Genomic DNA, 26,330 nt, shown 5'->3' with positions numbered 1-26,330 from the left:
ACATCAAACAATACCACAGTACAATCTATGTGCTGAGTTTCATAATTGTCTACTATGTCCCTATTATTTAAAATAATATATATACAACACATACATATATACTTACACACACACATAAAGTATAGTTATAGCTTATACATTTTTTGAAAAATATTAAGTATGACTTCACCCCTTAATTGTAAGAGGACTGAAGCACCTCCTATATACATAGTTGGTTATTTTTTAAAAAATATATATTTCACATTTAAGTTATTGCTTTTAAATCTTTGAAATGTTTGAAATATCAATCATTAGAAGATTTGTTTAAAATATTAATAAATAGGTTGGAATTACATAAATGTTTAACTTTGCATCTATCAATTTTTAAATGCACAAGAAAATATAGATAAGTACGGTACTAACTTTTAAATTACCATCTAAAGTAATTTCAGTGAAATCTGCTTTAAACAGTTCAAGATACTCTTAATAATAAAAGCATCACTAATAGGTATCTTTTTTTATCGAGCATTATACAGATTCTTAGAATTAAAAATGCTAATATAATATTATTATTTTAAAAATTAAAGTTTAACAATGAAATAAAAATGTATTCATTAAATCCTATGAAAACTCAACATGGTTGAATGTACTATTTTTGATGAGAATGCATTAGAGTGACACCACAAATTTTAAAATCAGTTACTAATAATTCCCTCAGGATAAGAATTAATCTTTTTGTGATTTTAGAATCAAGTCCTCCCCTTCCTGACATAAGAGGAAATTTTATAAATGCGATTGTCATAGACCTAAGAACTCACAACTTACTGTTAAATGACAGTTTAGAAAACAGAAATATGATTAGTAAACTTAAATTTTTAAGAGCATCTGGTAATATCTGTGTAGCTGAAAAGGATGAAATTGCAAACAGGCTGCTTTTTTCAATGAATCATTAAAATAATAAAAACCCTCCAAAACTTAGTAAAGAAAAAAAAATATGTAGCTGAAATCTATAGCACCACATAAAAAGTATATGACCCTAAAAGCAAAAGTGGCCTAATTAATTTTACATAGTATTTCCCCTTCTCCACCTCCTGTAGTTGAAGATGTAGGGCCCTGAGACTATTATTGCTTTTAGATCACTTTGTTATTGACTATTCTCTGTATGATCATTTATTTTAAAGGACTGGTGTCACATTTGGTGTTATATCTGATGACATATTGTGGACATTTTCTTCTAGAAATGACTCTTTAAGGCTGAGTGCAAGAGGTTAAACTGCCTGACTGAGGCCAAACCTAAGACTACAGATTTTTAATCTAAATTCCTAACATCTTTACATGTATGGAAACATCACAGAGTACCACATAAATACGTACAATTTTTATGTATCAGTTTAAAATGACAAAAATTTCAAAAATTCTTAATACCTTAACTGAATATAATTTAACATTTATTTTGTATACTATGTATTGCCATTTAACCAGAAGCTGCTACATGTTAAATTAAAAACTTAAAATGGGGGGGAGAATATTTCTTACCTTATTAAAAAATAATCAATTTATATTTTGTAAAATCAAAATAATTTTAACATTGAAAGGGGGGGCATTTTTCCTTTCATATATTTAAACTGACTTTCAAAACTCATAAAATAATCTATAAAAATACAATTCTAGGATCAAAGAAGTATAATACTGTCAAATCTGAAGGACTTTTTCAGTTTTTCCAATTTACTTATCAGACTTCTACTTAAACTGAATGATAGTCATATGCATTGTAACAAAAGGGGGAAAATGTTTTGTTAAGCTCTGATAACAAGATGATGTAGAATAGGAACATATGAAAATAATGCCTATTCTCTTTTATTCGGGAGCCATCAATCACAACCATCTACAAATCAAGGTTCAGAAAGTATCCAGGCGCTTGGATATTTATTATCGTCTTTTCCCACTTCACAATCTCATTCTAAAATACCATAGTTGGGGGAAAACTATATATACATACCAGGACCTAGAAACATATCTGATCTTTAAATGCTGTCTTTCTGATACCTGTGAATAGGCAGGCTTCCAGGATTAATTTACTCAAAGCTCATGTGTTGTTCAAAAGGACAAATATTTTAGCCTCTTACTCTGAAACAAAGGGTCCATGTAAGTTTTGTATGTATAATAAATAAATACACTTGACACCATAATTTCACAGGATCTTATACTAACTATAAAAAAAAATTAACCTCTCTTTCTGAGGTGAATAACTATGAAATGTGGTGTTGGACGATTTTACAGTGCCTTGTAATAATGAAGTTATGCTCTTCATTACCAAGTACTGTACCTGCTGCTACTGGCAAGGAGTGGTTTATACACTGACCATGTTCCACGGCTGTTTTTAGTGTCGCTTCAGGATGTGTGGATCCTAGAGGGTTACGCACAAATCGTCGCCGGCGCCGCAAGTCATCTTCCCAGTAGTCAAGGCGCCAGAACTCACGAGGACGACTACAATGAAACAGAGAAGCCACATATGTTAGCAATTATCAAACAGCGTGGTAGCACTGAATTTCTGCATAAAGCTCTCCTTGTTTGCTCTGCCTTTTTTTTTTTCTCTCTCTCCTTCCTCTTAATTCTCCCCCCATCTCACACTCCCCTTTCTGCAATCTTTAACTTAGGTATGTCCTTGAAAATAACAATATCACCTTCTGGTCTAAGGAACTCCTTTTCCTTTTCTTGGAAGGTGAAATGAGCACTAAATACATCATTTTGAAATGAATTGCTGACAGTGTGATCAGTTTCCCCACACTCTAGTGGCATGTGCTCTGATTTCAGCCTCATTTCAGCCTCAGCAGGGCACCTTTCTCTGTGGCTGCATTTATAAACCAGAATAGGGAAAAGGCTATTATAAATATGGTATAGCATTACCTATATTAATCAAAGTCTGTCCCCCTTCATTTTTCTTCCTAATTTGTGCCTTTTTGCACAAGGTCAGTAAATCATACCATGAATTCTTGGTCCAGAAAGTGTTAACTTTAATGAATATCTCAGTTACATGGTTATGTATGTGATAATAAAATATTACTCTGTTTAGATGTGCAGGAATTTAATTAAAATAATCTCTTAAAATATTCATTACATTTAGCCCCTGAGGCTTAGAACAACAGAAGAAAATGCATTTCTTTTTCCATTTACTGTTTTTAAATAAACCATTCCTGTAGAGTGAAATAGCAATCTATTTTCAAGCAAATCAGATTGGATTTCTGTTTTATGTAGCCTGTTTTTATATTTAATTAAAAACTACATAGTATATGATGTGCAATAATTGCTATATCGAAAGCATACTTTCGGAAATTCATTTTTAAAATTCAAGTTCTGTATTTCCCAAATTACATAGATTTTTTATATGGCAACATATAAATGTCAGCTTTCTCTCCTGTTAACTAATTGTGATCTAGCATGCTAGAAAATATTTTATAAGGAAAATACTAATATGAAGGTTTTTCAGTTACAGTAAGGAAAAAAATCTCTGGAGAATATGTATTTAGTGAACATATATTCACTAAACATGTACAGCATGAAAACCTATAAGTTTTGATAGTAAAATAAAAAAGGAGTCATAAATAATCAAAACTTCTGCAGGAATGGCTAATATAAAATAAAATTTTACTTGTATTCCATGAGCTAATAAAATTGTACCTGTCAGCTTTGACAAATTAGTAGTCTTGACCAAATGACAATCCCCAAACATATAAGTAAAAGTCATCCTTATTTTGATGTTTTTAAAGATGTTATCTTTAAAAATTCAAAATAGATTTATAAATAAAATATTTTTATCTCATAACTTTTATCTCAATTATCTCAGGTTATAAAAGAATAGACAACAAACAGTACATTATTTGACGAAACTATCTTAAAAACAATAGGAATCCAGTGGTCTTTTCTAAGAAGAGACAATAAGAACATCAAATATTTCCTTTGTTGATACTGGTCATGCATGAGGAGAGGGAGATATTATATAATCAAATGGAATACAGAAATGTCTAAGAGAATTGCAATCATTAGAAAGAAAAAATAAAAAAGCTCTTTTACTCTTCAAATTTCTTCATTATTTTGTCATCTCGAGCTTAAATAAAAACTAGTACCATTTCATTTAAAGAGCAAACTGGAAATAGTTATGAATAATACACACAAGCAAAAGACAACAGTTGTTTGAACTCAGTTAATGAAATAAAATTCTCCTTAGGTAAGAGGCAGAAAGGCAGTGCACAGATGGCTATGTGCATGGCTTTGATAGTCATGTAGCTTAGATAGGTACTTCATCATTCTGCCTACCTATATTTATCTGTTAAAATTATTATCAAATATCAGCCAGGATGCAGTCGTGAATCACAGGCTGCGGCTCGTCTTCAGGGGAATGATACAATAAGAGTCTATTCATCAGTGCGGCAATCGGCACAAGTAATTAGTTCCCTAGACTGAGATCTCCTACAAAGCCTATTTCAGTCAGCACCACAAACATATGACGATGTAAAGCTAATGAAAGCTGCTAAAATTTGTTAACCTTTTATGCCATCAATCCTTCTAATACTCTATGCTGCAGTATTATGCAAAGGTGGTAAATTATTAATTTGTCATTCATCCATCCTTCTGCATTTTAAGTCAAATTAAATGATGTCATTCTTCTTGATAACAATTAAAATTATAAGAGATGTTAAGCTGAGACGATAAAATTATTACTAAATTAGGCAACAATAGACTGTACTATACTGCATGATAGTGAAGTCAAATCCAATGACTACTAAAGCATTTGTACAATAATGTTTCATCACACAACAGAGAGGTCAGAGAAATTATAAAACCACTCACAAATTATCAACTAGCTCAAAAATAATATCCATAATAAGCAATTTAGGAAGAGAAAGAACTTAGCACTTATTTTTATAGTCTTTGACACTAACAAAAAATGGCCAAAATGGTGACAAAAATTCAGTTATTAGGAACTGAGAATTTAATCACATAGTAAAAAGTTTTCAAAGATGTTTCATTTATGCTAACTACATATCTTTATGCCATCAAATATAAATGTTCTATCAAAAGTTTTAAATATACTCAGATGTAATCCAAATAAAGAACTTTAAACCTAAGCATCACAATATTTACAATCTCCTGAAGCTATATCTCTTCAAGACCATCTTCAAAACACAATCCTGTTATAACAAAGGTAATCTGAAGACAAAGCTATTATCATATTTTCAGATCTCATACTTATAAAGGATTATAAAAATCACATAAGGATGCCAACAATTTCAATGCCTTTTTTTTTGTCTCCATATAAAGCACTGTTCCAGGTGATACTGAATACAAACCCTTCAAGGAACTTACTTCTAATCAAGCAACTATTAGTCTCATTTGAGAAAACAGCATTTTTCATCCTGTTTCTGATTGTGAGAGTAAAATTATATGTTCTTTGAAGAAAAAGTAACATTCACTCTTTTCAGATGGGAGTAATTACTAGCATATTTAAAGTTGTTTATATAGCAACAGACATGGGCTTAAAAATCCAAGGTTTTGTCTTCCTACTTCTGTTCCCTCCGACATTCACGCTTAGTATAAAGCTTTATAAATAAAAACAGGGTGCACGATGTCATTTTAGAGTAGCATTATAAAGGGGAATGTGTAGGGTTTTTTATGACTTCATTTTATTAATTATTTTTTTAATGTGGTGCTGAGGATCAAACCCAGTGCTTCACACATGAGGCAAGAGCTCTACCACTGAGCCACCACCCCATCCCAATTCATAGGTTTAGATCATCAAATAATTACAATTTTGATCATCCATTTTAAGATTTCACTATCATTTAAGAAATGATGTTCCCTACCACCCACCCCAGATGCCCCTTCAAGGAGAAATAGGATACAAAATGGGTGAATTTATAATACAGAGACAATTCTCTTCACATAAGTCTGTGAATTACTTAAACAGGTTAAATGTTTTTGTAGCTGTCACCATGGAATAATCAGCAAAACTTTAGAACTCAAGTGTTCAGAAACAGATTGCTGAACAAATGTAAGCATGGATGAGAGAAGTTACTCATTCTCAGGTCATATCTAGGCCACTACATACACATACCATCTATACCCATCCAAAAGGATGATGCAAGCTCTTCAGGACACTACTTGCATAACCGCCCCCCCCACCATCTCCATTCCCACAAGTATTTCAGTCTGGGTCCCAAAAGATCTTCACTTATTTACTTTTAACCTCAAAGGCAGGGAAACAACCTTCTTGGGGCACAATCTCCAAGTACTAAATGTCTTTGACAACAAGGACCTGTGTGTCTTTGAAAAGCTGTAGATGGCATAGTCTGATTTTTCTTTCATATATATAAAATATACTGTGATCTCATTTCAATGCTTCAGGTTAAAATTACAATGCAGATTTAATAAACTGTTCTAAGTATAAAACATCTAATTATCTTACTACTCTTTAAAAAACCTTCACATTTATGTGACTGTATAAATACATCTTTACACATCACTACAATCTACACAAATGAATAAAAACAATGCCATTTTAATATACAAAATAGATATTCTTTGTTCTACAAGAACAGAATTGGAAAGATTATTGAAATCTTAGATGGAAATATAACTCAAGCATCAACAAATAGGCTATTTATTCCCTTTTATAGGCCCACTATAGTTAGTGATTTGGTCAGGTAAAACACATGAAAAAGAATGAGCCAGGCTGGGCAAGGTAGTACACACATGTAATCCCAGCAACTGCGGAGGCTGAGGCAGTAGTATCACAAGTTCAAGAGCAGCCTCAGCAACTTATTTATCAAGGCCCTAAAAACATAGGAAGACCCTTTCTCAAAATAAAACATTAAAAGGGGAGGGGCTATTGCTCAGTGGTAAAGCCCATTTAGATTCAATACCCCAAACCCCCTCCCTATAAAAAAGAATGAGCTTAATGAGAATCAAGTTGAAAAGATACAAGTATTAAAGCATCAAAAACTAAGGTGAGATGTACATTCTTTCTCTACTAATTGTTTGAAACAAGTATATGCAATCTGATTATTATTTTCACATGTAAACTATGAGATTTTAAAGTTTACTTTTTTTTTTTTAGAAAGATAATGGGAAGCCAGCTAGACAATTAGTAGAGTAAGTACATATGGATCAATATTGTAACAGAATCCTAAAATATTTCTAATAAATTATTATTGACTACCTGAGCCAGTTGCTAGGGTTACAATTATTAAGATGCTATTCCTGATCTCAAGAAGATAGGTTTGAGAATAAGTGATATGTCACAAAAGTATGTGTGATAGAATATAGCTCCATTACATAGCTATTAGCTACACTTCTCAGAGGGCACCATTCACAGAAAAACTTTGTAAATGGCTCACTCTGCATTATTATTTGCCACAACCCAAGTGTTCTGAGAACATCTTATTTTCCTCTCCTCATAATATATCAGGATCCTTTCTTTCTCTCCCAAAGTTAAATCTAAGCATAGGAATTAGGATATAGAACAAAGCCCTTCAGAAACAACCAATAGCATTTGCACTGTTATAGAAAAAGATGGTCAGATGAGGCAGAAATCTGGTTGTCAAACAGGCAAGGGCTGGTGATGTGGCTCAAGCGGTAACGCGCTCGCCTGGCATGCGCGGGGCGCTGGGTTCGATCCTCAGCACCACATAAAATAAAGATGTTGTGTCCACCAAAAACTGAAAAATAAATATTAAAAAATTCTCTCTCTCTCATTTTTAAAAAATAAAACAGTCAAAATTCAGTAAACACTTGAAAGTATTCAAGTACATAAGAGAAACATTAATATTTATTTGATTAAGTTTATGTTGTATTAAGTCATTGAGCTAATAATACATTATTAAGGTAGATTGTTTTATGGATATTGTTTTATTAAAATAGAATAGTTTCCAGAATGTTAAGTATGTGTCTGTCATCTCACTGAGTTTAGAGTTATTTTAATGTAAACTAGATCTGTGTCAACAAAAGACTGCTGTTTTTAAAAAGAAAAACTGTGACAATGCAATCATATTAGAAAAATTTCCCATTTTCCATCTTACCCACTTTCCTGTGACACTACCTGATAAATCTTGATGACCTTAACAGAAGTCAGTAATAAATTCTTCTAGCTAGAGCAGAGTTCTAAATCCCAGAAAAATTTGGCATGTCATATTTGTTCTTAAATTTTTATATTACCAGTATTTTTTAACTTGTGTATCTGGCAGGCTTCTGTTTCCATATTTGTAGATTAAAAATTCATGGCAGACATTAGCTACAACTTAAATAAATGGTATCCCCTTAAAAGCAGCAAACATTTTCCGTGCACTGTCAGCTCGAAGATAAAAGCGCTCAAGTTCTGGATGGGTTTCACTTTCTGTATAAATCTTGATGAAATAATGTTCAGGTACTATAGGGTATCATGCAATGAGAGCGAATGCTTTATCTCACAAACTGAAATCTATGCTGCCTTCATGCAGATAGATAGCAAACATATTAACTAAAATCTCTTTTAACCAAGTACCAACCATAAGTCAAGAGCAGGTGATCTCTCCGCTCTGTGCTGCCTTAATGGAAAGGACAAAGAAAAACAAAAAGCCTTCAACTGTGTGGCTCAGCAGAGGAGATATTTTCTAAAGCAAAGTCCTTCCTTTATTGAAGACTGACATGGAAATTGTGCATGACCTTGAGACACTGGCATAGCATAGATTCTATTTAATTATGTAAAATTATGTTTCATATAGTGAGCAATTTCTGCATGGTACCAATTCAGCGTATCTGTCTACGTATCCTTTAAAGCCACCTAGATGCCCACTTTATGTTAATTATTACTTAGAGGACATTTTATAAAAATAATTTTGCAACCCAGTGAATTATTCAAGAAATGGTCCTCACCCTTCCTGGCTACTTTGAACCATTTCTTTATTAGCTTAGCTTTTTGGCCAGAGAGAAAGTAAAGTCGGGGAAAAAAAAATCAAAATCTCATGTTAATTACACTATCAAATAAAACTCTACATACAACTAGAAAAAAATTAAACAAATGATGTTATTGGAATGAAAATTAGGAAATGTTAAACATATACATAACATAACATTCATTGCTTTAGCCTACTCTGTGCTAGACCTTGCTCTTTTATACATATTATTACAAGGCCTCAACAACCATGCCATAATTAAATACTGTTATCATTTTAAAGATGGAGAAATTAAGTCTTGCCCATTGAAATAAATAATAAGAGGCTATTGACTTTTAAGGCAATGAGCTTTTCACTACATGGCATTTCCTTTACAATGTCTTATTGGCTATGATCAAAGTACTAATTAACCCTGCCTGTGAGGATTGAGGATTTCATTAAGGTTTCAATGAGTATCTATTTTGTAAGTTCCATGAGGACATGGGTTTGTATCTAATTCATTGACCATGCACAGTAACTGTTATAAAACAGTCACTTAATAAATAATTGATTAAAGAAAGAATAGATGACTTTAGAACAGAAACTTAGATGGTGAATGGAAGTCTGATGGACAAAATGAAAAAGTTATTACAAACCAAAAAAAATAGCCTGGATAAAGGCATGGTGACATAAAAAGACACTTTTACCTAAAGAAGTTCAAGTGAGAAATACTACATCAAGGCAGTCTTAGAACGGCAAGATGTAAGTCAGGAAACATATGTTTCGATGCAGTTTTCAAAAGACCTTGTAAAGAGAATTAAAGTAGCTACCTTTACATCTTCAGAATAGACAAAACTAGGCTTTCACAAACAGGGGATTAATATGACCCACCCTGGTGTTACATGGCAGCAATGTAAAAGAGGCTGGCGTTGAGTTAATGGGGATGGAGCCTAGAGACACAATATCTAAGAGATCTGAAGTTGGCTAGATAAGACTTCTTGAGACATTCAATAAGGGAGGAAAAGGAGATCGAGAATAAAACTGAGGGCTGTGACAATGGGAAATGAAACAATAAAGATGCTATTTAACTCAAATGAATGCGGGTTAAGCAGGTATAGTTGGAAAGAATAACCATGCGAACATGGGTTAATAATATAATATTATACTAATATCTAATAATATAATTATTATTAATAATAATATCTCGGCAAGTTCTTCTAATAGGTAAGCAATGTAACTCCGAACTGGAAAGAGAAACCATCAGTACAGATTCAAATTTGATCAGCCCTGGGAGTCAGTGAATTAAGAAATTCATATAACAAAAAATTAATGAGTGTTTGTTATAAGTCTGGTATTGCACTACACTCCAGAGGAAAGGATATTTAAAGGAAAGGAGAAAGGCGAGGATAAAATCAGGGAAATGCCAATACTTTAAAAATTGCAGAAAAGGCAAGGAGAAGTAAAAGAAACAAGGAAGTAACTATCCCTTATAGTCCTTAAAATAACAGGAGACTCACACCCCATGTTGTCAACCAAGGCAAATGAAAGGATTTTTCAAAGTAGAGTCACACCAATATTTAATTGTGCTTGAATATATACAGAAGGATTTGTCCAGGCATTTTTAATATATGAATGTAAAACTTTACATATTACTGGGGTCTTCACTAGCCCTTGTTCTTTTAAGTCTTTTTGATAACAACCATTCAAACTGGGGTGAGGTGACATGTGATGTTTTGATGCATGTAAACATTGTGTAATGTTTAAATCCTGTTAAAACATACCAATTTCATTGAACAGTGATAATTTCTTTATAGTGAAAATCTTCAAAATTCTTTCTTCTTTTTGAAATATACAGTGTGTTGTTATCTATAGTCACCCTATTGCGCACTACTAGCACACCAGCTTCTTACTGCTATCTAACTGTAATGTAGTAGCCATTGATTAATCTTTCCACTTTCCTCCCTTCTATTTTCTTAAGTCTCTGGTAACCATCAATCTACTCTCAACTTTTTAGATTTTACACCAGTACCATCATACAGCAGTTATGTGCTGTACCTGGCTCATTTCAGTTAATATCATGATTTCTAGTTCCATCCATGTTGCTGCAAATGACAAGGATTTTCTCCTTTTTATGGCTGAATAGTATTCCAATATGTATATGCATAACATTTTTTAATCCATTCATCAGTGTGGATATAGACTTCTTGTCTATTGTGAACATTAATGCAATCAATGTATAAGCGGGTGTCTCTTTGATGTACTGATTTCATTTCCTTTGGATAAATAGTACTGAGATTGGTGGATTATATGGTACGTCTCTTCAATTTTATGAAGGAACCTCCATACAGTTTTTTATAATGGCTGTACTAATATATTACATTCCCACCAATATTATGCAGGTGTTCCTTTTTCTCCACATCTTCACTAGCCCTTTTTCTCTTTACTCTTTTTGATAAAAAACATTCATACTGGGGTGAAGTGACAATTCATTGTGGTTTTGATTTGAATTTCCCTGATGATTAATAATGTTGAGTGTTTTTTCCATACTTATTAGCCATTTATTTATATGTTTTCTTTTGACAAATGTCTATTTAAATCATCACCTATTTTTAAATCAGGTTACTTTTTGCCAATGTGTTTTTGGAGATCCTTATATGTGCTAGTTATTAAGCCCTTGTAAGATATATAGTTTGTAAATATTTTCTCCCATACTGCAAGCTGTCTTTTCACTCTGGTGATTTGTTTCCTTTGTTCAGTAGAAACTTTTTAGTTTAATATAACCCTATATGTCCAATTTTGCTTTTGTTTCCTGTGCTTTTGGGTCTTGTCCAAAAAATCCTAGCCTGTTACAATATTATAAAGCATTTCCCTTGCATTTTCAGGTAGTGGTTTCATAGTTTCAGGACTTACTTTTAAATCTTTAAATCCATTTTGAGTTAATTTGTGTAACTATTTAGATATAGGGAATCTAGTTTCACTGTTCTGCATGTGGATATCCAATTTTCTCAGCACCATTTATTGAAGAGGTTGTCCTTTCTCCAATGTGTGTTTTTAGCATCTTGGTCAAAATCAGTTTGACTTATAAATATGTGGGTTTATTTCTAGGCTCTCTTCTCTTCCACTGTTCTATGTGTCTGTTTGCCAATATGTTGCTGTTTGACTACTAGAGGTTTGTAGTATATTTTGAAGTCAGGTAGTACAATACCACCTGCTTTGTTCTTTTTGCTCAAGATGGCTTTGACTACCTGTAGTCTTGTGGTTCTGTGCAAATTTTAGGATTGCTTTTTCTAGTTCTACAAAGAATGGCACTGGTATTTGGTATGGATTGCACTGAATCTGTATGTCACTTTGGTGGAACAAATATTTTATTCATATTGATTCTTCCAATCCATGGACAGAGGATGTCTTTCTATTTTGTGAGGTCCTTTTCCATTTCTTTCATCAATACTTGATAATTTTCACTGTAAGCTTTATGAGACATTGATTCATCAGGAAACCAAATTTATATGCTTCCCAAGCTATTCATATTGATGATAATTAATCAAAATATCTGGTTTGTGAGGCAGGGTAAATTTTGTTTTCCAATAGATAAACTGATATATCTGTTTAATCAGTCTACCTAATTCCCTATTTAGTCCCTAACTTCTACCAAAACATGCCTAGAATAAAAGAATGCAGGCTTATGCTACTGTTGAAAACTTTCATGAGTCTTCAAACTACAGAATCACTCACCAAGAAAAATGTTCACACAAAGAATGATCTGAAGTCTTAGGCAGACAGGACCTCACTCTTTTGAGAAGTATATTACACTGTGCTCTGGGAAGGGAGATGGGAACTAAAATTTACTGATGGTTCATAATGTATCAGGCACATTACTAAGTATTTTACATGTAATCTCTTTTGATTCTGACGACAACCCTATAAATTAGGGCAATAACTCCTACTTTACTGGTGAACAATTGAGGCTCAAAAGTCAAGTGATTTAACTACTAATAAACAGACCTGGACTCAACCATCTAAGACTTTCTATTACCCAAACTGTTTAAGTCTACTTTGGCTCATTCATTATGACAGTTTATCGTATTGGTGTGAATTTAAAGTTCTCTTTTGTAAAGTGACAGGTTTGAATGTAAACAAGAAAATTCTTTATAAATTATATGAAAAGCTCTCAGTACACATTGTTTCAAAGAATAATTATAAAATTGATATTTCCCCACTGTTACCAGTACTCAAAGTTGAAACACCAAAGCTGTTAGACTGGGGAGAAAAAGTTACAAGTCTCTATTGTTTTTAATAGATAAATAAAATCAAAGTAAATACTACCTAACTGTGTCATGCAGGTCAGCATTGGTATCTGAATAGCCTGGAAGCTATTACCATTCATTGACTATTTCTAGTAAACTCATTGCTTGCTCCAAATAAGAAAGACATGGATGCTTTATAAGCGCACTAATGAACCAGTCTCATATGGAAGCATCACTGCTGTGATATTTGAACCTTCTTTTCTCCTAAACTCAGGCCCTATCCCACACATGTTTTCTTAAGATACTTTACAAGTAATAGGGAAAGAAGGAAAAGTAAAGTGTCATCCTCCATAACATAACATTTTTATCTTTGAATAAATTATTTAAGGGGATAGAGTTGTAGCTCAGTGGTAGAGTGCTTGCCTGGCATGTGTCAGTGTATCAGGCACTGGGCTTGATTCTCAGCACCACATATAAATAAATAAAGTTCCATCGACAACCAAAAAAAAAAAAGAAATATAAAAATAAATTAAATAAATATAAATAAATAAATAATTTAAAGGCTTATATGGAGTAACAACCCAGCACAATACAATACTCCCTTCCTTTAATCCAAAACTCTCAGGAAAATACTGAGAGCAAATAACTGATTCTCAGTAGCATAAAAGACACATGCATATACATTGTGCTTTGGAACATTAGCAAAAAGGATGTACTCTTTATCCACAGGGGGAAACAGACTTACTATGTTTCACTTCCAGTGTTTTAAGACAGTTGGAAACCAGTCCTCTGAATAGTTGCTGTCATCTCCTAGAAACTTTCTAGTACTTTCAATTTTGAAGCAATTATTCACATTCTGCAGTGATTTCTTTTACTCCCTCTCTTTGCCACATTTTTTCTGGTTCTCAATTACCAATCCTGCTTTGGCTTACTCATCTACAAATATTTTCTGAGTACCCACTGCTATCTGAAAAGCTCTGGTTAAGGTGCTATGAGATATACTCACATGAGGACAATATATATATATATAGTCTTTAATCTTAAGGCACTTGAGATCTAATTAAAGGGATGAAATAAACAAATAACTATGATACAAAATTCAAGTTATAAAAAAATAAAAAACTGGGAATTATGGAAATTCAAAATAGGAGTGATCATGTCTGGAAGGGATCAGGAAATGCTTTATAGAGTAAAAGACTTTTGAGAAAGATCCTTAAGAGTGGGTCAAGTTTGAATTGCATACAGAAAGAAGACAACACTGTAACTTTTCACAGAGCATAAGTAAATGTGCAGAGATCAGAAAATTGGAGGTTTATTTAGTGTGTACACAAGAAAAAGAGATAAGAAAGATAGGTTCAGCCTATACTATAAAACACCAGGGATTAAAAACTAATGAGCTTACATTTCACTTGTTCACTTATTTATTTATATAATCAACAAGCACTTAATGATGATACAGAAGGACCTGTGTGCTAGGAACTAGAGATTCAGGGTTTTGGTATTAAAAAAGAGTCATTATTCTCAAAGACTTCACAAACCAAAAAAGAAATAAATAAAAAAGACAAATACAATATATCAAAAGGTGCCTTAGGAACACTAAAGAAAGGCATTGTCCAAAGTAAAGACAGGCTTCTTAGCCCACAAATTGACTCAAACTATTAAGAGATGTTAATTAGGATAACATAAAAAGGAAAAACGTTCTTTCTCAGGGAACAGCACTAGCAAAGTGAAAAAAGAAACAATTTGGTATAGGCTAAAGTTAAGTGTTTCCAGAATTTTTGGAGAGTGTAAACTAAGAAGTAGCTAAAGGAGAATGCAAAGGTGCAGACCATGAAAAATCATCTGAGGAGTCTGGCTCCTGGTTAAAACATATGTGGTTTTTGTTTGTTTGTTTTCAGGCCTGACCAAATGGTTTACCTGGTAGGTCTCTCAGGGGAAAGCTGCCCTCCCTGCACCAGTCAATTCTGTACATTCTCTGGAAAGAGCCAGAACCAAGGTCTCAGGCCCCTGTGGCTACCCTGCTCTTTGCATATTTACCTTCCTAAACTTGAAGACTTCATTGCTAGGTCTCTATCTGAGCCCCCAAGCTGAGGTCCTCTTCAGGCACCTCTGCCAAGTTTCCTTACTGGAAAAGGATGTAAAAACCTTAAAGACATTTTTTTCTCTTCTATGATTCAGTCTATTCCAAGACCATGCCATCCTCTTAGGCTCTCCCTCCTACCTCAGAGTCCATAAAATGAGTCTTTCTTTTCAGGTTCCCTCAACAATGAAATGACTCCCCAACATTTACACTAATCCAGACAGACCCTCTGCAGGTATGCCATTCTATAAGGGCAAATGTAATGAGGAGAGTGACGAGGAAGGGTATGGAAGGCGGAGAGGAACAAATGAAGGAGAAAGAAGAAGTAGGAGAGGAGGATCAAATTTACTTTTAAACATGTTTTATTTGAGTTGCTTATTATGGTTTGCATCTGGAATGTCCCCCAAGGCTCAAACGTTGAAGGCTTGGTTCCCAATGTAGTAACATTCCGATGTAGGTTTTTTTGTGAAATGACTGAATCATGAAGGCTCTAACCTCATCAGTGAATTAAGAAAATGATGGATTCGTAATTTGATGGAATTATTGGGAGGTTGCAGCCATTTATATTCTCTGTTGGATTTAGTACATTATGAACATTTGAGGGAACACATGGATACAAATAGTTCTCTGAAATGACATTGTATACATGCCCACAACTTCATAATCTAAACAGATTCTACTAGATCTTGACACATCAGAATACCCTTGATAATAAACATCATTTGAAAAGACAAAAAGTCAAAATGCAGGACGACTTCTTCTTTTTAATTTTTTTAGTTGTATATGGACTCCATGCCTTTATTTGTTTTTATGTGGTGCTAGGATCGAACCCAGTGCCTCACACTTGCAAGGCAAGTGCTCTACCACGAAGCTACAACTCCAGCCCCCAAAATGCAGGACTTCTAAGAGATCATTCATGTTCACTTCATTAATCTGCAGACATAAGGAAGTTAGCATATTTTATTAATAAGACTGTCAACTAGAACTTATACTTCAAATATTGACACTGAAGTATCAATCAGTATTCAACTTTCAATAGGAAGAACAAGATTAAGACAAAATGGTTCCTTAAAAAGATTCACTAACAGGAACTAAAATAGTTCTAACAAGCCTCATTATTATCTATCCTAGTTTTCTTTTCTTTCTATTTATTTATTTACCTTTTTGAGGTACTGCGGATTGAACTCAGGACCTCACACACCAGAGAAGTGCTCTAACATCGAGCTACATCCCCAGTACAGACACATGATTTTTTGGTACTGCAGATTAAACCCAGGGATAACACGTAATAGGCAAACACTCTACCCCAGAGCTATATCCCTAGCCCGTATATACTAATTTCAACAACTAAAATATGGACTGTCTCCAAAAAACCTGCAATGAATAAAATACATTTAAATATTAAAACTCTTAATCTTATGTAATCCCAATATTAAAACAGACTGGCAAGAAAGGCTATGAATGGGATAAAAGTGGAGTTCTGGACACTTAAATAACAAACAGTACTACCAATTCAGACAATTTCATGCCTATGTCAGAGCTTTCAAACATTCTAACTGGGTTACAGAGAAGCCATACAGGCTGCACATCCATTTTGTTCTAAAAGTTCTTTGATACAGCTTCTAAATCTCCTCTCATAACTATATTAAAATACTAACAAAATAAATGCACTGTTGGAAGATTCTGAGAGTTCCCATGTACCCGTATAATCAGCTTTTGCAAATTACTTAAAAGTTTGCTTTTCATTATTAGCTGCATTCACTGCTTTACATGTGCTGGGTGAGCGACATAGCATGGAAAACAAAACCTTACAGAGACCCTGTTCTCAGATCATTTACACTCTGTGTGAATCACTATATATCCCAAGAAAGATCTCAACAGAGAACCAAGTCATTCTTAGCAAATGAGGAGTATGCAGGGAAATAAAAATACAATTGAAATGTAGAAATCTTCCAAGGGATTAATAAAATTCCCTGAAACTTTCCACTAGGAAACAGAAATTCTAAAGTTATTTGAGTTATGACTCTTTCCTTCCAATTTCTGTTTTAAAAGGTGGCTTGCTTTTTTTTTTTAAGCTAAAAGCTGTAAACCCCTAATTTTAAAAATAACTTATGTAAAAGAAATTGCATCTTTTCAATAACAGGTTAGTTTTTTCAAAGATAAATAAGCTATGCTAGTTACGTTTATTTTGTTAATGTCTTATCCAATTCATTGGTTTTGCTGCAAAAACAGCATGTAAGCATCCTAGTCTGCCATATGATTTTCTTGGGTCATGGTAGTGTTAAAAATACTATTTATTTCAAAAATTCTCAGCAATTATATATTCCAAGTCAGGAGTTTAAATCAAAAGAAAATTAAATATCTCTTTAAAATCCACTAAAATGAAATAATCCCATTAGAGAGATTAATATCAAGAATAGCCATATATTTTCACATCCTAGAAAGTTAAACAAAACCATTCCTGAAATATATATCATATTTTAAAAGAGAAAGCATTATTTCTATGTTTTATAAAGTTATTATTAATCTAAGTTGGAAAAAATCACAGAGAGGTACATGATGTTTAAATACCTTATGGTTTCATTTTATACTTCTCATATCAGGTTGAAGTCTTAAAAGTAATTCAAAAGGAAAATGAAAGTATTTTACTCAGAAGATAGAGTCCATATGTTCTTCAATCTGGAAACCCATTGGGAAAAAGACTTTGAGTTTTTAAAAACTAAATTTTGACAATTGGAAGCTGATGTGGCTTTTGTTTTTCTCTTCATGAAGATTAGAATCATTCTCAGGGAGAATGAAATAAACCTCTATCAAGTAAAACAAAGCTTAACACCTGCTAAACTCCAAATTACTTAGAAAAAATTTAGTGAGTTTTCACAAACTCACCATGAAGGTTTATAACACTTTTAAAAGATCTGTATAAGTTTAACAAAAGAAAGCATATTTATATATTTGGGTCTGTTTGTATCTCACATTCTATACTTTTTTAATATTTATTTTTTAGTTGTAGGTGGACACCCAATCTTTATTTCATTTTTATGTGGTGCTGAGGATCAAATGCAGTGTCTCATGTGTGTTAGTCAAGCACGCTAATACTGAGCCACAACTCCAGCCCCATGTTCTATACTTTTTAAACCTCTTATAATCAGTCTATTATAATACAAATTTATAGTTAATCTTATTGTTTCTCTTGATAAGATTATAAAAGTAACTACCTGTATATCTGTAACACCAATTAGGCTCTAAAATTAAGGACAGAGTCTTTTTTTTTTTTCCACTTTGTATGAATCCTAAGCATCTACCACATGGTCTAGCTGCCATCCAGTGTATACTTAATAAACAAAGTCCACAAAACAATAAACATGTATGTAATTTATTCTAGTCACTCTTTGTTAGATCTAAAGTTGATATATTCAAAATTAAAATGATTTTTTCCCCTCACAGTTTAGACAGAAAATGGACTTTAGTTCTTAGAGGACCCATAATCTTACATAGTACATGTGACTGACTTGTGCTCAGACCTAGTTGAATTTAATTTAACTTAAAAAATGTATTCCACATTTATTACATAAAAGGCAGTTTGCCAAGATATACTGACACAGTTACATGTTTGGATTAAGAGCAGATATTTAAGGTTTTCAAGAATACCATGAGAGTTAAATAAAGATGTAACTGGGCTGGGGATATGGTTCAGTTGGCAGAGTGCTTGGCTAGCATGGGTAAAGCCCTGGGTTCTATCCCTACTACCGTTTGAATAAAAGAAGAAGAAGGAGAAGGAGAAGGAGAAGAAGAAGAGGGTAGCTAATATAGAATATTTTTTAAAATGCTTCTTTTACTTTTAGGGGGGGAGAAATCTCATTTTCTTCTTCAGATAAAGAAAAGTTCCCAATAGCAACCTTTTTGCTCTCCAATGTCTTTTCCTACTTTGGGAGAAATAGAGTGGAACAAAAGATAAAGAAGGCAAAGGATTTTTATTTTAAGAATAACATATCACAATAAAAGTGACTGAAAAAAAACACCACATGAAAGTGCAAATTACCCCCGTAAGCACTCCCTAGACATCTGCTTTAAAATTTAACCATTGTTTTTAACTTTTCCAAATTTCATTATTTAAAAAAAAAAAACTGCACACTTCCTAAATAGTTTTTATCTTATTATTTAACAGACTTTTAATATTCTATGTTATATGTCCGTATGTATATATTTTTTAAAAGCTTAATAATGGCTGGATACAGTGGTTCATGCCTGTAATTCCAGTGGCTCAGGAGGCTGAGGCAGGAGGATCCCAAGTTCAAAGTTAGCCTCAAGAATTCAGTAAGGCTGTAAGCAACTTAGTGAGAACTTATCACAAAATAAAATATAAAAAGGGGCTAGGGAGGGCTGTGGCTGTGGCTCAGTAAGTGGCAGAGCATTTACCTCGAGCATGTAAGGCACTGGGTTCAATCCTTAGAACAGCATAAAAATAAACAAATAAAATAAAGGCATTCTATCCATATACAACTACAAAAAAACTTTTAGAAGGGGGGGGGGGAATATGGCTCAGTTGTCAAGTGCCCCTGGGTTCAACCTCTGGTATGCCCCCCCCAAAAATTTTTAAAGCTTAATTTTGTCACTATATAAAAATATTATAAAAGCAAGAGAGTATGTGGGAAACAGCAGCAGATAGGGTGAAATAATATCTGGGTCTTAGTTTGGACTTCATAATTCCTTTCATACACAATCCTGAGCAAACCTAGTTAATCTCTTTGGGCCTCAGTCTCCTTATCTACAAGATAAATGTGCTGAATTTAAAAATTTCTAAGTCCCTACCACCTTCAAAATGCTATTATTTTGACATGCTGTAGTTAAAAATATATACTTTACTCTTAGTGTACTCCATATAACTGTCTGTGTGTATGTTCAAAATCTTATTATTTCCAGTTCCTCAGAAATCTCAAAGAATACTTACTGCTTAAGGAAATGTATGGAATTAATTCTTTTACTTCCTTGCCATATATTTCTCTTGGGAGTAGGGAAGACAGAAAGCAATAAAACATATCACTTGTGCAGTTGTGCAAAGTCTTAGCTTTTACTGAGAGAAACGTTGCACCCTTTTGATCCAAGTAAAGGATGCACATAGATGAACACTACCATAGATGGGCTGCCCTAGATGAAAACCAAGAACACTTGGGTTGAGTTTTTTCTTTCTCCTTGCCACTCTAAGATTGTAGGACATAGGAAGATGAAGAAATAGGGTAAACTTCAGTAAGCACATGGAGAAAGAGGTAAAAGCAGGTTTATTTTTCTTCATCCTGATAGGAGACATAGGCCAACAGGACACTGAAGTTAGTAAGAAGGATAGCTAATAAGTTTGAGAAACTCAATATCTGCTTTTGTAATGTTATGGTCACTGCTTTCAATATTTAAGCCAAAGATGGGCTTGAATACATGAACATAAGTACGCAATCAATATAACAGAAATTATGAGGAATTCCTAAAAGACAGAAAGTTGGTAGGAACAAACTGAGAGGTAAAATCCTAGACATATGCTGAAGGGAGTAATATTAGGGAGAAACTGAGAAAGCAACAGCCTATAGGCAAAAGTCATAACTACTAGAACGAGACAGTGGTTGTCTAAGACAGCATTTAGGCTGATTTTACCTCACCCTTCTCCTTACTTTTGCTGGGCAGCAGGCAGAAAACTGCCCAGTCATGATTCAAGAGATATGGACTTTGGGTTAGAGGAAGAGATAGCTACTGATATCGAAACAGAATAAATGTTTTCAAAAGTAAGAGGCTGTTCCTGGCAAACCTGGCCTGGCAGCGTGCCTTGCCGCACCAGAGGATTTGACAGTATTTAGTGAAATTTTTATTGCACACCATACCCTTTGACATAGCTATTTCATTTCTAAGTAGGTATCCTATAGAAAAGCTGACATATTCTGCCAGAGTTGTAGCATCTCTATAATAAGGAAGTATTAGAAACAAGCTAAAATGCCAATCAGTAGAAAAAGCTCAAGTATCATTACACATTGTACACACGTATCAAATTGTTACATTGTGCCATAGAAAATGTACGATAAAAATAATAAAAAGAAAAAAGTCAAATACAGTACTTTTATGATACAAAATATTATTTACCTACTAAAAAGAATGAGGTAGATATATGAAAAATAGCATTGGATAAAATGAAAAGGTTAATAAATACATCAACATTGCATTTATATAAAATATGTGTTTATAAATGCAGAGGAGGAAAGCAAAACATAGTATATAAAACTTTTTAGTTCCTCGCCATTGGGAGACATTCTGGGGAGGGAGAGGTACCAAAGGGGAATTTCAAATAATGACTGACTATTTTATGGTGAGAATATATTTTTATAGCCTGTATAAATGAAAAAGAAAACAAAGCTTGCCAATTTGAATCTTGGTTGGTGATACTCAGAATCCAATCCAGGCCTCAAGTGGTCTACCCAGCTCTCCAATTTGAATCTTGACCTAAGAAAAATGTTCTCCACCTAAAAAATTTGTAAAACTTAGAAATCAAAAACTTTTGAAATAATCTCCATAGCACTTAACTTCAATACATTAGAGATACCTGAAGTATCTTCTATCACAACACACATACCAAAAAGGTATAAGCTATATGGATACATTACATCATTATTTTCACTTTCTAAACATATTCAAGTAAAATGGTTTAAAAAAATTTATCTTAAAAATTTGAACAAAAATTTTGCATTGATGCAAATATTTGTGGCACCTATGTTCTAACTTTGCATTCTCATGGTTTCTTGGTAAAAGCCAAGTATTTATAAGCCACATTTGTAAATGTAGGCTGTTACTCAGTGTAAATCTGGACTATGAAAATAGTCATTCACATGCCTTTCTCTTTGTACAACAATGCTAACTCTGCCTCCCAAGCAAGACAAATCTGAAACAAAAGCTCTGCTGCTAGCCTGAAAAATATTTTATCTTTAATTCACAAAAAGTCAATTTTTGCATTGGTAGGCACTGTTTCTTATGCTAAACAAAAACTTTTATTCATTTTCAAGAAACTATCAAGAATGTCCCTTTCAAACTACAATGGTAAGGATATTATATGGGTTTATCATCAAAGGGAATCTTATCTACATTTCACACTACAAATACTAATCATGATTTATATTAAATTACCTGTGTATTCAAGATGATTGGAGCAATACTAAATAGGATTTAAGTAACTATTTTTTTAAAAAAATATTTATTTTTTAGGTCTAGATGGACACAACACAATGCCTTTATTTTTATGTGGTGCTGAGGATCGAACCCAGGTCCTGCCTGTGCTAGGCGAGTGCTCTACCGCTGAGCCACAATCTCAGCACCTAAGTAACTATTTTTAAAAAGCTTGCAGACTTTTTCACAGAAAAACTATGCCAAATACTATCAAAGTTTTGATATAGCTCTATAAATTTGTTGTCCTAATAATTCCATAGTAAATTATCACAGACAACACAATCTTAATAATAATAATAATAGTTATTATTTTTTTTTATTATTTTGTTTGTGGTGCTGGGCCTTGTGTATGTGAGGTATATCTACCAACTGAGCTATATCCCAGCCCCATGATCCTATCTTCTTATTGAAGCTCAACCACTTAATTAATTAACAACTGCCTCTCCTTATAGAAGAGCACATAAAGATCAATTTTAGTAAAAACAATTACAATGAAGGAAAATCTTCCCCATACAATTCAATTGTACCCCTACTTTCTTAATATCCCTTACTCTTAAATAAAACCCCACACAAACATCATTCATTTTCCTTACCACTCCTAGAAGGTTCTACATGTTTCTTTCCCTCAGTAACCTCTGCTTTCTCCTGCTAGTCTTATTCTCTCCCTTGTCGCCATATGGACTGACACAACATATCAAACCTAAGATTATCCACACTTAAATTCAAAGGGAGAAAAAAGAATATTATAATTTTGGCCAAGAAATGTGTTTAAATATTTGCAGTAGACTTTTATACTAATATTTTCACATGTTGATAAACTACACATATTTTTACAACTAATGCACATATGCAAGTAAATGTTAAACAAAAGAAGATAAAGCTAAGAAATTAAAAACATGTCAAATCCCCAGGGGTGGGAAAAAGCATGTGAGGTAATGCATATGTTATTTAGTTCATTTTAATCATTCCACAATGTACACATACTTCAAAACACTATGTTGTACATAATAAATGTATACACCTCTTATTTGCCAATCTGATTTTTTAAAATGTTAAATATTTTTCAAATTACACAATTTAGATAATGAAGAAGGAATAAAAAATTGCAAACTGAAGATCTGAAGCGAGTTTAAAAAAGAGAAATACAGCTTCCTTTTAACTGAGCAGCTTTTGTTTGCTTTTTGTTTTCTTATTTTTTTATTTTATTTATTTATTTTTGTTGTTGTTCATTTGTTTATTTTTACTTATTTTTAGGAGGTCTTTGTAATCAAGGAAAACAACCAGGAAAAATTTTTTTGGAAGATTCAAATTGAAAAATGTATACGTTAATGTTTTAGAATAATTTAGAACAGTTTGTTTAAAATAGTGAGAGGGAGACCAGGGGAAGGGATGCTGTGTCGAGCAGGGAGTGTGTCAAAATCTCCAGAAGAAATTTTCAAACTACGTGGGTAACTTATTCTCTCCACAACTACCTTCTGAGATCTGCTCCAGCAAAGTTGCCAGCTCATATAAGTCACACAGGTGACTGGTGTAGAGACAGCACAGACACAAATTACTGCTTTAGACTCCAAGCGATTGACCAAATAAAGTTAAACCATCAAACCTTTCTCAAGGACTAGCCAGAATTATCAATTGTCCCATATGACCAAAAAATAACATTTCAGACAGTGACATAAAATCTGCATGTTGTTATATAAAATTACTTACAAAATATAATATGCAGCAATGCTCAATATTTTAACCTAAAAATCTACTTTATTGATCACATACTATTTTGCACTCCCCAGGAATTGAGATTATGATTTAACTCAGTTGTTCCCAATCTTGTAGAGGCATTAGATTCACCTGGAAATATTTTTTAAGATACTATTTTTTAATCAGTATCTCCTGAAATGCAACTCCTGATACCAAAATCTTTTTTTCAAAACTTTCCATGTAATTCTAATGCACAAGCAGGATCATATAAACAAAACTGGATTAGCCTAAGAACTTCCTTTAGTGTTATATGTTATTTTTTATTTTCTATGTTACTTAGCAGTTGAGAAACCATGGGTATTTAACACATAATAAGAGCCTTAATTCTCTCATTCTGCACAAGGAATTGAACTGGCCTACATGGTGTCAAATAATCCTTTTGACTTTCAAAGTTGTTGGCTTAGATCACTCAAAATTGGCACAATTATTTAAACATCTAAACAGATTTCAAATAAAAGTGAAATCACATAACTCATTTACTAAGGCTGTGTAGTTAACACTTTCCACATTTGTAAACTCTGTGTTCAGAAATGTATTTACAAAAATTATTTTTACCACCTTATTCTTGAAAGACACCTTAATAATTTTTTACTTTGTATTTCTGAAAAACTTAATTAAATGAAATCCTACCTTTCAACAAAGAATTTGAAGTCATCATTATACTCCAGTATCAAACAACAGTGAGAATTATCTTTGCTTGTAACAGATACCAACCTAATAAATAACAGATTTTATGTAAAATGTTCTCATCTAAATCAAAAACTAATTTTCAGAGAAAAGCAGCATTAGAGTTTAAAAATTAAATATAGACGTAAAGAAGTATTCATGAGAACCAATTGCTATTTTAAAAAATAACATTCTATTGCCTCATATTAGATGAATTTAAATTGCTTCTACTTGAACATTTACAATGGGATTACAAGAAGCATGTGAAAATCCAAATTCACACTATCAAAAAAAAATTAAAGTCTGTATAGTTTGAGAGTCACATACTTATTTGATAAAAATAAAGATAATAAAATCCTATATTCTTTTCAAAAAGATTTTTTCCCTTATTATGAAATCATGCATGTATCAATATGATAAAATTTATAGTTTATAAAAATACATAAACATCTTTCATCATCATACCACAGTTTTAATAGCAATATGTCAATTATATAGTTTTGTGAAAAGAAAATGTAAATTTATGTTCATCTCATATTAGCTCTAGAAAAATAAATCTGAAAAAAATTATGGCACATTTTAAAGCTATATACAAATCATGGTCTAATCAGTTGTTAGTGGTCCCATTACAATGGGAAAAAAGAATAGAGCCCAGATTATATAATGAAAAAATCAATAGATTTACAAATAATAAAAAAGCAATATGACATTCCAAAGTATTCTAACAAAATTCTGTAATAAATGACATATAACAAGCCTTCACTTACTTTAATCTTTATGGTATTAATGTTAAACTATTAACATTAACATAAGTGTAGTATTTTGAAAATATTTTCTAAAGAATATCATTTGCATGATTTTAAGAAAAAGCACAATTAGCAATTTAAAATAATACAATTAAAAGATGACAAATCTCCAAAATTACATTAAAACTATATTTGGTCTTATATATCATTTACACAATAATATATAAAATAGTATACTATAAGAAATTATGAAAGGTCAGAATTTTTCTTGATGCAAAATAATATTTACCAATTCTGTCTTTTAATATATTATGATCCTAATATTATCTCTCCAAATCAAAACAACATGATTTAATAGACTTAAAAAATAATACAATTGTCTGGAATGGGTTTTTTTGTTCCAATATTTAGGAAGAAAAGAGAATTTCAAATGAAACATATTATTAGAAATGTGTTTCCTCTTGTACTTCAACCCTCTTTCAGCTTAACCTTTCAAGGTCCAATATCAGCAGGAATGCTGTAGTAAAGGTTTTATGACACTACACTAAATTTTTATTATTTCATTGAGAAAAATAATAGTAATAAAAAGGATTGAGATCTCTTTACTTTTTCACTATTTTAAGCTTTTCCTTTTGCTTTCATCAATTCTGGTCTGCCATAAATCAAAACTATTCTTTTAATCCCAACAGTAGATAAAATAATGCATTTTACACTTAAATATGCTCAAGGAAAAAATTAACATTCTTTATCATTTCCCAAC

General features: G+C 32.6%; 1 protein-coding gene across 5 annotated transcripts in view; it reads right to left on the bottom strand.

Annotated features, from left to right (window-relative positions):
* Positions 1 to 26,330, bottom strand: part of Lrba (LPS responsive beige-like anchor protein) — a 701,372-nt gene that overhangs the window by 285,852 nt on the left and 389,190 nt on the right. For 3 of the 5 annotated variants that reach the window (XM_071614624.1, XM_071614625.1, XM_071614626.1), the window contains exon 37: positions 2,342 to 2,466. In XM_071614624.1, the coding sequence (XP_071470725.1) occupies positions 2,342 to 2,466 (125 nt within the window). Of the gene's footprint in view, positions 1 to 2,305; positions 2,467 to 26,330 lie in introns of all 5 variants that reach the window. The other 2 variants (XM_071614622.1, XM_071614623.1) reach the window with 1 other exon arrangement.

This window comes from Marmota flaviventris, chromosome 7, assembly GCF_047511675.1.
Source record: "Marmota flaviventris isolate mMarFla1 chromosome 7, mMarFla1.hap1, whole genome shotgun sequence".
NCBI lineage: Eukaryota > Metazoa > Chordata > Mammalia > Rodentia > Sciuridae > Marmota > Marmota flaviventris.
Note: the sequence above shows the minus strand (reverse complement) of the source record. Positions and strands in the feature narration are given on the sequence as shown.